This window comes from Typopeltis vanoorti, chromosome 8 (assembly GCF_054136105.1).
Source record: "Typopeltis vanoorti isolate ZY-2024b chromosome 8, IOZ_Tvanoo_1.0, whole genome shotgun sequence".
NCBI classification, from domain to species: domain Eukaryota; kingdom Metazoa; phylum Arthropoda; class Arachnida; order Uropygi; family Thelyphonidae; genus Typopeltis; species Typopeltis vanoorti.
In genome coordinates this window covers 3,930,814-3,946,077 of record NC_143556.1, presented here as the reverse complement: position 1 = coordinate 3,946,077, position 15,264 = coordinate 3,930,814, and the positions used below count along the sequence as shown (strand labels likewise).

General features: G+C 33.5%; 1 protein-coding gene across 1 annotated transcript in view; it reads left to right on the top strand.

Moving 5' to 3' along the window:
- The window catches only part of LOC150103688 (ras-related protein Rab-14-like), a 204,360-nt gene that overhangs the window by 158,364 nt on the left and 30,732 nt on the right, over positions 1-15,264 (top strand). Inside the window, exons 7-8 of the mRNA XM_090396494.1 lie at positions 278-346; positions 3,171-3,300. Of these exons, the coding sequence (XP_090252620.1) occupies positions 278-346; positions 3,171-3,276 (175 nt within the window). The 3' untranslated portion in view covers positions 3,277-3,300. The remainder of the gene's footprint in view (positions 1-277; positions 347-3,170; positions 3,301-15,264) is intronic.

The following is a 15,264-nucleotide window of genomic DNA, read 5'->3' as shown; positions in this document are numbered from 1 at the left end:
TCAATCACTCACTATAACAAACTGTAGGAAGTCCCAGCTGAAGACACATATCATCAATGCCGAATCAAAGAAAATCTCTACATTTAATCTTGACAGATTTACTGTAGTGAGATTGGACTATATAAAAAGATATTTTCTTCAAAAATATTTAATTTATTATCAGAAATGAAGTAAGCTTATTCAATTGAAATTGACTTTAATTGCATGAGAATGAATGCTATGAATTGCATTTCTTAAATGTCTGTAAAATTCAAAGGCTTCTGTTTATTTCTTTCAGAGGTGAAAATGTGGAAGAAGCCTTTTTAGAAACAGCAAAGAAAATTTATCAAAATATTCAAGATGGAAGGTAAACTTATGACACTTTAAATATTTCACTAGTTGTTAAAATTCTTTTCCAGTATTTATTAATTGGAATTTAATGTTTAGAAATGGAGATTGTGGTTGTTTGGAGTTACAGCCAAGGTAACTGACTATCAGGAGAGTCTGTTATGTGCTCTGCCAGTTTGCCTGTGTTTGTAGGATGAAACAGAGAAAACCTTTGTATTTTTTCATACATGACACTTATTTACCATCAAATGAAAAAACAGAGGTTGGCAGGCTTTGATCCCATTTTGGAAATGAATAAATAGTGTTTTAAATTAAACTTGTGAAGAAATTATATTTTTATGTCATCCTTTATCCAAGTGGAAACAAAGAAAGTTGGCACATGAATATCAGCATGACTAGGTTACTTATATAGAAGCTAATGACTTCACATTAATTGTCTTAGTATCTCATAATGCATAGCACTCATCCTTCCTGAGATGTATAATGCTATTCACTGAAGTTGTGATAATGCTTCATGTGCAAACTTTGTTTGCTTACACTTGGATAAAGGATCAAACAAGAATATAATTTTGTGCCAAGTTTAATTTAACTTATAACCAAGTGAAAAATCTTCTACATCTATCTCTAATCCAGAGTGTTTTAATACTCATTTTGGTCTGGCTCCCATTGATGAGATCTCAATAAAGGCTGAAACTGGGTTGGGTAGTAGCTCTTCCCATAATAAATAGCATTATGTAACACTGTGTAACATTAACTGACTCAGCTTGTTGCAGAAACAGTTCAAATTATAACTTAGAGAAACTAATGTCCTACAGGACATCCTCTAGGGACCAGATGATGATAATATTAATTCTAAGAACTCATGCTAAATGTCTTAAAAGCCCATTTAAACCCACATTCATCGTCCTTTCTAGTCCTAGGAAGCCATATGAACTTTATTCTTTATTCCCCCCCCCCAGAAGAAACCATGATAGAACATTAATTCCTTTTCAATACAGGTCAAATTGTTTCTACAACAATCAAGTGCTATATGTTTTATCACAATTGTAATTTGTGCACAAGATACATGACAGTGTGAAATCCAGCATTAGTAACTCAATAAATTTTGTCCTTCTAGTGTTTATACAATAAATTACTGTTATGAATAATCACCAATATATGTCTATCATTATGTTTATGATTATTAGAAACATACATTTGCAAGAATAATTTTATTACTCTGGATAGTTTAGTCTGAAATTAAAAGTCCATCATCAGTGCAGCAACATTCTCAAGGTAAAGCTAGAGCAAAGGAATGTTATTCCCTTTTCAAAGTTAAGCCACATGCTGCAGTGCCACAATACAAATGGTTACAAAATAAAATGATATGGGTGCGAAAGCTGTTTCCTGCCATTTATAGGAATGTAACTCTCCCAAATCTTGGGAGAGTTACTGGAATTAATGCCAATGTATAGCCATTAATTCCAGTTTAATTTTAGGCAGTGTAGAAGTGCTTCAGCGCACTCTTTGAGCTGTTCTTTAACAGCTCAAATCTAAATAAGTAATGATGATAACAGGCAAGTTTTGGATTCCAGGATATTGTGGTTAGTATCCACTCTGTGTTAGGCCAGATTTTTAATGTTTATTATGGTTGATATAAGATTGGTGTTCCTGTAGTTATTTTTTTGACCAAATGTTATGTTTCTCCAAAGTTAGAGCATGGTAATGATGTTGATTTCAGGCTAGAATATTTGCAATAATAAAATTATTATTCTTTATTCGTGTAAATACATGTTTCTAATAATCGTTATGTTCAAAAGTGCCATTAAAAACTTATTAACATTATATTTGCTATTGTTTAATTTGTACATTAATGATATTAGGAATAATTTGAGTGGAAATAGCCAATTTTTTATAGTGATGCTTAACTGTTAGTTAATGAAGGTGCTGCAGAGATCTTGCTGCATGCATTCAATAGACAGGTAGCATGAGCAATGGGTAATATCTGTTACTTCACTGTGGCAAAATGTAAAGTGATGCTTTTGGATGAAATGACAAGCTGTTTATTGCATTAATGAAATCAGACTGAAATTAGGTTAGGGATTTGAAAGGGATGATAGACAGATTTCAAGGGATGTTGATTTTCAGAGAACATTATTGCAAAAATGGCCAAAATAGGAATAGGCAAATGTTGTTTTTCAACACAACTTGAATGCTGAGAAACACACCAAGTAGAGATGATGAAGTTATTCTCTCTCTTTATAAGACTAATACATGACATATGAACTATTATGCACATCTTGTGCATAATAGTTACATGGTATCATGCAGATGAGGAAGTGGCAGAGAGAATCCAGAGGCCAGTGACCAAGATGGTTACAGATCCATGCAATGATTCAATCTATGAGAATAACTTGAAGGCTTATAGGTCACAAAATTTGATTTATAAGTGGAAAAGAAGGGATGTTAGAAATATTTAAGCTATTAAGGCGGCTTATGCAGAATCATTTTTTAAATAATATATTAAACAAGAAAGGACAGAACAATGGGTTAATCCTTGAAAGTTGTTTTGGAGTGTGACGACTACATTTTTTGGTCTGGACTGTGGTGAATGAGTGGAATATGTTGCTCAAGATGACCCATTTCACCCGAGTTCTTTGTCAGGGAATGAGTCTTAGAATTGTGTGCGATACATTTTGTGAATATTGGTTAGTATAAGCCTCCTACATTGAGCTTTCAGACTCTATGATGATGTTCATGTAATAACAATATATTTATTTACTCTTTCTATCCTATGTTTTGTAGCCTAGATCTGAATGCAATAATAATATATTTATTTACTCTTTCTATCCTATGTTTTGTAGCTTAGATCTGAATGCAGCAGAATCAGGTGTACAACATAAGCCAGCAACACCAAGGAATGTTCTTAGTAATGACCAGCAGCCAAATAAAGAAAGTTGTGGATGTTAACTTGAAAGACTTTATGAAAATGTGGTAAGTTAAAAAATATTCAATGATAGCACATAACAGTAGTAATTTAAATAAGAAATTTTGCATCTTTTTTTTTTTAATCTTAAAACTTGAAGGAATTAAAAAATTCCTTCATTATAAATATTATGATGGACTTGCAATTAAATTTGATTCTTAAGACGTACTGATTGAATTGGATGCAGTTTCAAATTGAGTTATATGGGCAGATTTCAAATTGGAAATGCTGTTAATCTCTCCACTAATGCTACTAGGAAGAAATAAGTAGAAGGAATTATTAGATACAGGTCAGTGTAACAGTGAACAAATTGAGAAGGGACAAATTGATTCTTGTTACAAACTTAATATGGTATAATTTGACTTCTAGATCTCTAGTGATTTTTATGCAAATTTGAAAAACAGGTCAGAACTAGTAATAATGATAAAATCTGCTGAATATATGCTTCAAACACAATTTGTCAGTACTGATTACCATGTCATTGAGTACTCTAGGTTAAATTCATTTAATAAAAACACTGAAAGAATAACAAATCTTATTCATTGCATTATTTTGCAAATTAACATCCTGAAATTGTATAAGAATCTAAAGAGATTTAATATAAGAAGTGATCAATTGATCATATTGTCTAATTCAGCACAGAATAAAACAAGTAACATATTAAAAAAAAATTTAAGAAAGTATTGAGAGGAGTGAAAGATCTTTCAAATACAACTACAGACAAAATGTACACAAATTATTGAAGAAAAAAGTTAATGTTTTGAAAACAAGAAGAAAACTTAAGAATTGAACAGAAAAGAAAAAACATTAATCTATGTAGCCAAGTAAGATGACAGACATTGGAAGGCAGATTAGTGAACTGAGGAAGTTAGAGGCATTTGTCCCAGAAAGAAGAATCATATATAGGAAGTTTCTGACAAGCATATTAGCATATATCCCTTAATCAGAATACTGGAGAAAAAAAAATGCAAGAAAATTAAATTATGCATAAAATTACTAAATAAAAATCATGGAAAGGAATGTAGAACATATGAGTATCACACAGATACTGCAGTTTGTAGTATCTGTGTGATACTCATATGGCAAACTTATTTTAGAAAGCTTATGTAGCTGTGATGAATGAAGAGAAGGTTGGAACAGGTTAGTGTAGCCAGTTGGGTTGCTCCTCAGTTGAAAATTCACTGCTTGCCTATCAGATGGTTGATTAGTGCTGGATAGAACAATAGTGTAGCTATGGCAATGAAGTGAGATGAGAACATGGATAAGATGATAGTGATAGTTGGTATGAATTACTTGAAAGATATTGTGAATTGGATAGCAAGAGATCTGATGTTAATATTAGGAATTGCCAGAAAAGTGAGGAGGAAGATAGCAAGCATATTGCCCAGATATGATGATGCAGAACTGAAGAAAAGAGCAGCAATAATGAATGACATGATTATAATGAGAATATGTCAAGATGATAAGAATATGTTGAAAAAGAGGTCTGGAATATGTAGATGCTTGGAGTGTATTTGTAGATAGAACTGTATGAGAGAGATGTGCTATACTTTAACATAGAAGGATATAGGCATCTGAAAAGATTGTTATTCAGTGGCCTCTTGGAGATGGTTGCTTATATGATGGAAGAAGATATGGTATATCACAAAATCAAATGGAGTATGTCGGAGTGATAAATATAGGAATACTGGTATTTTTTATACAATTACAAATATATGAGGAATAAAGGGAATGAATTGGTAGCATTGATAGCCTCTTCAAAGATTTATTGGAATTGCTGAAATATGGTTGACAGAAAATGATGTCCTAACAAGAACCAGAAATAGAAAAGGTATAGCATATTTAGGCAAAATAGCAAGGATAAACAAGCTGGCAGAGCATTCTAATGATAAGTAATGAGTTGTGTCCTCTCTGAGTTTGGAAGAAAATGACACCAATGTTTTGAGGATGTATAGTGTGCAGTGGAGGCAGAAAAGATATGATATTTAGTGGACATTGCTATAGACCAGAAAACACAGAAGGAAATAAACAAGAAATGTTTATTAGGCAGATAGATTTGCAAAGCGAGTAATGATTGTAATCCAAGATTTTAACAATAGCAGTATAAATTGGGCAGAGCAAACAACATTACAAGAAACAACATTCAAAACAGTCCATTTTTTACTACCATAAGGAATGAAATTTCTGGAATTCTTGAGGAACAGATGTCTTAGACAACTAGTAATAAACGAAACTTGAGAGTCGAAAGTTTTGAATTTGGTCCTAACATCTGAGAATATGATTGCAGCTGAGATGTTATCCTTACTCTCCCCTTGGCTGGTGGAAAGTGACCATGTAGTCTCAACTTAAAGGATGTGAACGGGCATGCAGAAGTATCAATGAGAAATGAATTCATGTAGAATTATAAGGCAGGTTATTATAACAAACTTAAAAATCATCTTGTGACAGTTTCATGGGTGAAAAAACTGAAATATATTAGCTGCAATGGCAAATTGCATTCCTCAAGTGAAAAAGATCTTTTTTTGTGTAAAAAGTAGATGGCTAATGAAATCAAACAGGAACTACAGATGGGGGAAAAAAAAAGTTATGGGGAGAAAAAATGCCAGTCAGTTGCATAAGAAATATAACACTTGGGTACCATACTATACTTGCCACCCAGAAAAGTGACAAGTATAGTATAGTATAGACAAAAATGGAATACAAAAAGAGACTAACACTGGTAAATTTAATGAAAATCCTGTCATAATGAATTCTGTCATTATGGCCAGTACAAGGTGAAATATTGTGGATGAACGACCACTGTTAGATGGAAATGGAGGTTGAGTGACCAATGCAGATGGCATGGTGAAGTTTAGTGGTCATTTTATTGGGGTTTCATCTCAGAAAAGTAGATTTTATTCCTGGAGGGGATGAGTAGGATTTTTGAATGCTAATTACTCTTGAAGTCAATAAGGCAGTGGGACCAGATGGGATTTCACTAAATGTTTTAAGAGAATGTGCTATCAAAAACTGACAACTCCATTTACCTGGCTGTTCAGTGAAAGGAGGACAAAATAATGCAATTGCATAAGGGTGGTGTTAGCATGCAGGTGTCAAATTAGAGACTAATTCATATTTCTTCTATAGTTAAGATTTTGGAGAAATTGGTGAAGCAGTCATATTACAACATTAGGCAGTGAGGATAATATTATTCTATGAGTCAGCATAGATTTTTTTAAGGAGTACTAAAAAAATTAATCAGTACTCTGTGGAATTTAAACATAATAAAAGTAACAAGAGTGGTTGATAAGAGAACTTAGTACTGGTGCCATTGCTGTTGAACCTTTATGTCAGTGATAATGTCACTGGATCGCAGAGAGATATTCAGTTGTGTGCAGATGATTTGAAGCTTGGAAGGGTTATTAGTAATAATGCCACTATTGTCCTTAAGAAAGATTTGAATAACTTGGACAGGAGGATAAATGATTGGGGGATGTCTGTTCAATGCAACTAAATGTAAGGTCTTAAAATTTGGGATTTGCAGATTGGAAGTTGCCTCTTGATAGTGCCTCTTGATGGAACTATACTGAAAGTGAAGTAGGCAAGGGATCTTGGAGCGATGGTTGTTAGAAATTTGAACTGATTGAAATAGATAGGAATAATAAATTCTATTTAGTTTTCTCTTACATATGTGAAGGACTGTACAACATCAATTATGAGTGTGTGTAGGCTGTGAGCATGCAAACTGTAGCAATTTCAGACAGAAGACAAAGGGGTGATATGATAATCATAAAGATATTTAAGTTGTTGAATGGCATTTACAGTATTGGCATATTATGATATTGAGAGACCTTTTGTATGGTAGGACAATGAGAAGAAACAAGGACAAAGGAAGTTGCAAAAGAGTAAGAAATGGTATTTCACCACCCTTTTAGGGCAATATATAAATATATTGCCTAAGAAGGTGGTGAAAGTGCAGACAGTGAATAGTTTAAGTAATAGTATGATAAACTTTGTGTTGTCTAAGTGGACCTCCATTGATGAATCTTGTAACTCCACAAAAGGTCCTAAATAATAATAAATGGTTGCAGATTGTTTTTATTATAAGATTTTTATTTGAAAATATTAAGTTAACTTATTGTGGTTTTTGTTTTAAATGGGTGTGTGATTGACTGAGCTAATTAGTTTGTAAGTAAATGTTTTTTTTTTTTTTAATACGATGTTGTTGGCATGGCACCAGTGCATGGATGAACAATGGCGACAAAGACCATGTTATTATGTGATTTGAATTTGCCAGATTTCATTCGGTGCAGAGTGAAAAATGTATTCATTGAGAAAATTGAAGGTGGAAGGAAATTGAAACTGGAGAGAATGTGTATTAAGTGTTTCAAAAGTGAGTGTCTATTAGGTGACGAGAATGCAGCAAATATTAGTAGAGTGGAGTGGACAGTAAGATGGAAAATGATGCTATTAATGTTGAACGTGCAGCCATAGAAATAGAGGAGAATGAAATGGACATTAATAAAGAAATTGCATGCTTGACTGTTATCCTTCATAGGACAAAGTACAAAATTGAAAAATTTCAGAAGTGACAAGAGATTAGCAGAGCTGAAAAGAGAAAGAAACAGGCTTTCTGAAGGAATAATAAAGACCGACCGAACAAAAGAAAAACAAGTTAAGGAGAAAATTACCTACGGAGACTCAGTGATCAGGGGGAAAACGAAAGTGTGACAAAAATTGGGGGAAAGATTGTTTTCCGAGTGCAAAAATTCATGATATCAGTCATGCCATCCGGATGCAAAAAGGTAAGTCCTGTGAGTGGTATCTAATACATGATCTGCAAGACAAGATTGACCATAGTCATGATTGCAAATGTAAGTTTTTGTTCATCTAAAACATTGGTTCCCAACTGGTGGTACACGTACCCCTGGGGACACGCGCTGGGCCATTCAGGGGTACAAAAAAAATAATCAGTAATGGCAGAAAAACAAGTAAAGTAAACTATTTTACATTAAGATAGGCACTGAACAAAAGTGTCAATATTTAAAAACAGCTATTTTAAAAACAAGGGGTACAATTTATAGAAAAATGGGTTTAAAAGGGGTATGCAAGTGGAAAAAAGGTTGGGAACCACTGATCTAAAAGAATGGAGGCTGATCTACTTGTTTTTCCATAGTATATCAACTTGCAGGAACAGGGACTTTATATACTTCAAGTACTGAGGAAGGATGGAGCTGATCTTTAGTATAATAGATAAGGGTAACAAGATTCTGGTAGGGCTTAAAAGCTGTGCAGAGGTTATATTTTTTTCTAATGTACTCTGGACATAGGGGATGGTGATAGCATTTCTGAAATCCTTCTAAAAAGATGGCCACAGATTGGTGGAAAGATTGATTATTTTTTTTACTGTGGCCATTGGATAGGAAGATGTTGTGTATGTGGCTGAGTTCTGTTGAAAGAGAGGTTCCACTGGAACATAGATTGTAGGCTCTATTGGATAGAGTTTTAATAATGCCGTATTGTTGAGAGTGGTAGTGGTGGGAGAGTTTGTGAATGTGTATCTGTCTGTATGAGTGGGTTTTCTGTATATAGTGAAGGAGAGGTTGCCTTTAATTGTCTAGGAAGGGTAAACCATTGTTATTTTCCTTTTCCATCATGTGACAGAGGAAGGTGTCTAATGTGTCTGGGCCATAAGGCCAAATAGAGACCATATCATCTATATATTTTAGTGAGATAGAAGGTTTGAGGAGAGGGGGAGTGAGTCTATAGTTGTTTTTCAAAATTTTCTATGTAAAAATTGGCAAGAAGGGGTGAGAACCCACATCAGTTTCTTCTATCTCTTTATAAATTTTAACATGAATTCTGAATATTTTTCTTGGAGAAAAATATTCAGAATTGATAGCAAAGGAAAATAGATGTAAGATATTGAAAGGAAAAACGTTTTTATCCTTTCTTTTAGAGTTATGGTCAGCTGGTTACTGGTCAGCCTACCTAGATCCAGTAATTGAAGAGACTTAATTCTCTTATAGATAATGTATCTACATGGAATGAAGATCAAAAGAAAAACCTTAAAACCTTCTTCGGTCGTCTACACCTAGATTGTATGGTCTTCCGAAAGTTTATAAACCAGGCATTTTGTTGAGACCAGTCATAGATTGTATAGGTTGCCCCTTACAAAATCTCAACATGTTTATCAAATTTACTCTCCTCTTCAACTAGAAGAACTGATACTTATATAAAAAATATGTTTTCCAAAAATCCGAAAGTTATAAAACATTCGGATTTCAAAAATAAAATATCAGATCTTCATTTGGACGTTTCTGATATCATGATCAGTTTAGATGTTGTTTCTTTATTTACAAAAGTGCCTCTTTCTGAAAGCATTGAATTATTGCAACAGGAATTTCCTTCAGACATTGTAAAATTATTTGATTTTGTAATATATTCTAGTTATTTTAGCTTTAAAAATAAGTTGTATCAACAAATTGAAGGAACAGCAATGGACAATCCCCTTTCTCCTGCTATCTCCAATTTCTTTATGGAACATTTTGAACAACATATCTTTGACAACATTTTTCCCAGACCTACTCATTGGTTCAGATGTGTCGATGACATTTTTGCTGTATGAAATGGCTCTTCTGATAAACTTCAACAGTTTCTCACTAAGTTAAACGCACTTCATCCTAGGATCCAGTTTACCCTAGAAGTAGAATCAAATAAGCAGTTAGCCTTTTTAGATCTTCTAATTCTTCGTCAACCAGATGGTAACCTACATTTCTCAGTCTATAGAAAGAAGATTCATACAGGCCATTATATCCATGCTGAATCTCATCGCCATCCTAGTCAAAAGGCAGGAACTATTAAAACACTGGTTCATCAGGCCCACTCCTTTTGTTCTTTAGACGATCTTTTACAGAAAGAACTGCAATATATAACTTCTTCCTTTCTATCTAATGGTTATAAGAATTGCTTCATTAAAAGAGCTTTGAGTAGTTTTAATATGTCTTCCTCTTCAAATACAGAAGAAATAACACGCATTCCTATCCTTTATGTACAAGGCATTAGTGAACGTATAGCAAAAGTTTTAAAACTACTGAATATTTTTGTTGCCTTTCGACCATTTAGAAAAATGTCCACCTTTCTCACTTCTCCTAAGGACAAGCTTCCACATCTTAATTATCCAGGTGTCTACCAGATTCTGTGCTCTTGTGGATTATCTTATTTCGGACAAACAGGAAGATCTGCCTCTATTCGGCTAGAAGAACACCAATCTTATATTGAATACTTTAAACCTGAAAAGTCTGGACTTGCAGAACATGCCATCTTCACTAGACATAGAGTTCATTGGAGAAAGACAAGAGTCCTTCACATGTTTTTTTATAAAGGCATTCCATGAGGAACCCTTTATAAAGAAATATGTGAAACTTTACTTCATTCTCCTAACTTAAACAGATCCAATTGGCTTAGGTCTATCCCTTTATGGGAGATAGTACTTTATAAATCAGCTAATCTTTGCTAACTTTTTATTGTATTAGGAAATTTATTGTCCTTTTCAGTTATCTTACACCAGCTACTTAGGTGGCGCTTTTTGGAATTGTCAGTTATTGTTTAATTTGAGTTTAAAATGTACTGAAGTGCCTGTGACACAGGCGAAAATTATACTATTAAATAATCTTTGTACACGAGTTTTCCATTATTAATATTAATTTTGTATCAATTATAAAGACTGCAACCATGTTAGAATTAATTACTTTAATTTCTCCATGTTTTGATCTTCATATTAAGGTCATCATCTGAAATATATACATATATATACAGAGACAAGCTGTATTACATTTCAAGCAGTATGCCAACGAGACAATGATTTTATCAACCGTTATTCTACTGGCCTGACCTCTAGTAAAAAAAAAAAAAAACTACATCAAAGCTATATCCTATTTCTAACATCATCAGAGAACAAATTCATATAGATAGTTTTATTACAGCAAAAGTGGTGTCCTAATTTAACATGAGAGAGAGTTGTTATATTAGAGCTAAGATCCTGGATCACTTCCAGTCCTATTTATAATTAACTCTTAGAGACAAACAGGTTATGTGGGTAGAATATGTGCCTTCCATTTTCTCGGTATTTTTAGACCATCATTATTGTCAAGATTAGGGTGGTTGATAAGAATTTCACAGACCTCCTTAAATTTACGTAAATTTAAGGAGGTCTGTGAAAATGCACCTGTTGTTTACGTCACCAAATTTTGGTGACGTAAACAACAGGTGCATTTCCAGTCAATTTTGTGTAGAGTATTCAGAGCATGGTCAGAAAGGCTGGATTTACCATAGTTATTATATTTAATGTGCTGTTTATGTACCTTTTTTTGGGTAGGAATTGTGTATTCTGTTTCACCTATATAGGGCAAATTACAGATTCACTGAATACGGTATACTCCAGGGCGGACCAGCAGAAGAAGTGGATCCTCCACTGGCCCATCAAGTGGAAAGAATAAATGTTTTGTGTGATTTTTCTAGACGTCATTAAATTTAGAAGGACACTAGACAGTGTTCAAATTTGTGGATTTTATTGTCCAAGTCTGAACCTCTGTATCTCTGACTATAAATAGGAAATCTATAGTTATTTTTGAGATTTTGTAAAAGAAAAGTGGTTTCCAAGATAAGGAACTGTTTCCACTGAAGAAATAAAGAAAGTTTTTTCTTTCAAGAGAAGTCCAGATGCATTTAAGAAACATAATTTTCATTTTAACTGGTATATTTTATGTCCAGAATGAGATGCGATTTATCTTTTTAAATTTTAAGTTGTGGTTAAAATTCAGAATATTGTAAATTTCTTTTAATGTATTTTTATATTATTAAACTGTTTTTCATTTTGTAAATAGAGGTGTGAAGACTCAATTTACTTAATTATTGATGAAATTAAAATTGATTTTTGAGAGTAAGTTTATATTCTCAAAAATGTCCTAAGCATATCAGGACAGCATATTTCCTGTCCTGATGTGCTTTTTCAGTATAGAAATCTGATACCATTGGCAGCCTATTTTTAGAATTGGTACAATTAAAGACCAGGATTTAATAAATAATAATAAACTAATGTTTTTATTTACAAATAATAGGTGGTAAACAAATTTTACACCTATAAATGTAATATATACCAAGAAATTATATACTTAGTTTAATCCTTTATCCAAGTGTAAGCAAACAAGTTTGTGCGTGAACTATTTTCAGGACTGGGGCAACTTGCATAAAGATGCTAATGACTCCACATCACTTGCCTTAGTATCCCATAATGCAAAGCACATCTCCTTGCAGACATGCAACTTTTATTAAGGTCTCATCAGTTGGGAGCCAGACACAGGAGTGATACCAAGGTTGAGGTAATGAAGAAGTCATGTTTTCATATATGAGTAGCCAAAAGGTGTCGCACCTTATTATTAAAATACTCTGGATTATAGAAAGTTGTTAGAAGTTTTTCCACTTGGTTATACTATAAATTAAAGATACCTAGAAATTATATACTTGGTTTAATCCTTTATTCAAGTGTAAGCAAACAAGTTAGTGCCTGAACTATTTTCAGGACTGGGACAACTCGTATAAAGAATATAAATAATATAAAGATCGAAACTGGTCTGTGTAGTGACCCTTCCCATAATGCATATCATTATACATCTCCACAAGGAGATGCGCTTTGCATTATGGGATACTAAGGCAAGTGATGTGAAGTCATTAGCTTCATTATACAAGCTTCATTATACCCAGAGTCCTGAAAATAGTTTAGGTGCAAACTTGTTTGCTTACACTTGGATAAAGGATTAAACCAAGTATATAATTTCTTGGTATCTTTAATTTATAGTATAACCAAGAGGAAAAACTCAACAAATTCTACACCTAACAAATAACATGCTGATTCGGAGGAAAATTAATAGGAAGCTAGTAATAATTCATACTTCATCGTGTCATATTAGGTGGCATACTGTACATGCTTTGGGGGATATATATCAGAATTTGAAGAACTATTTTACCCTCTTTCTACTTCTTTGGTGCCCCTGCCAGTGCTAAGATTTAGTCTAATCATGAGTACTAGAAATTCTCTTGCACTTTCTTGTAACGCATAGGCCAGTATTCCATGGGATTCCATTTTAATTCACATGGAGAATTCATATCCATTCAAGGTATACATTTTTGGTCGTTTTTATAGATAGAAATACACTTTTATTAATACAGACCAGTATTTTACAAATAAACATTTATTAAAACCTACCAGTTTTGCCAGCAAACTGTCTGGCTTACAAATAAACATTTATTAAAACCTACCAGTTTCGCCAGACAGTTTGCTGGCGAAACTGGTAGGTTTTAATAAATGTTTATTTGTAAAATACTGGTCTGTATTAATAAAAGTGTATTTCTAGCCAGACAGTTTGCTGGCGAAACTGGTAGGTTTTAATAAATGTTTATTTAATTCATATCCATCTCATTATCAATGTTCTCATAGTTCATCTAACTTCAGTTCCAGTTTCCATGTCAAGCACTATCACAAAGTTGTTGCATTATCTCTACCTAGATGATGCAGTCCTATAACATGATTTTCTTTCTCATCTATCAGATGATGGGTTGAGTGTGCAAATCTTTAATCATGATCACTCTCATTAATTTGTTTCTTTTATCCTCTCATATCATTGATTATGTAGGTAGGAAGGATGAATGAACTGTTTTTGATTTTTTTCTTTGGCCTTCTCAGCTAATTTTCTGTCATAGTTTGATGTTGCCTTTCTCACCATTCTGGTTATCCTTGTAGCCTATGCTGCTTAGAAACTTCATATTTATCTTTGTATTTCCTCTGCAACATCCCCCCCCCCCAATCTCATGCTTAATGATGGTTTGGATTAATTTATTCTCACCTGATTTATCCTTGTAGCCCTGAATATGCAGTTGAATACAGCTTCTCTCAAACACAACTTCAGTATTTCCTATACCATGCTGACATTTTTCACTTGTAGTTTTTCATGGTAGGTTACTGTTCTAAGCATCTTCCTAAACTTTGTGCTTACACATGTATCTCATCTTAACTGAAAGTTCACATGCTTAGCCACTCCATGTCAAGACTGTATGATCACTCCTCCTATTTGGAGGCAAAATGCCCACCTTACTTATAAATAAATCCTTCAATGATATCACAAAATTTAGTATTTTCTAACCTAATTCCTCCATAATAATTACTTGGCCTGTGTGCACAGAGATAAGTTGTTGATGAATGCCATCTGTGTCTTATCATCTACACTCCCTGGCCTTTAACTGCAGCTGACTATATATTTTGTTTTCTTGGCTTCTCTCCCTCTCTCAAACCAGATAGTTTCAAATGGACTGTCTCTCAAGACCTTCCTTCCTGATAACATATTGATTGTAGTTATTTTGCTAAATGTCTATATTTTTTTCTTAAGCTGGGCTAACCAGTGCCAAAACTCCTTGCTCCTGACATTTAGTATACATGCATTACGGTATCCTATGGTACCCTTGCATCTTTGTTATTATTATTATACGGTTATCTCCATGGATTCAGAAGACTCTTTGTGGGAGACTCCCACTAACATTTATACACACAATACCTCTCCTTAAACTCTTAACAAAAAAAGAATCTAGTGCATACACATCCTTACTTAACCACACTTAACTTCTTGGGGCACCCCCTACTTCTCTCTGTCTCTCTCTCTTTTTCATATATTGAAAACATTTCTTTTGTGTCAGTCTTATAGAATCCCTTTAGTAACTTGTAAGTTTCTGTTGTGTCCTCTCTTTTCTGCCTATCAATTCCAATTTCAGCCTCTCACTGAACAACATGCTCCAAACCTCTAATTCCAAAACCATTCAATTACAGATCATAAGGTATATGCAGGTCCTTTAGTCCATCAAATTCACTCCATACATTTATAAACTCCATGCCATTCCTATTGTACAATCCTCTCATTTACTCATTAGCAATCATCGCCCTTCTT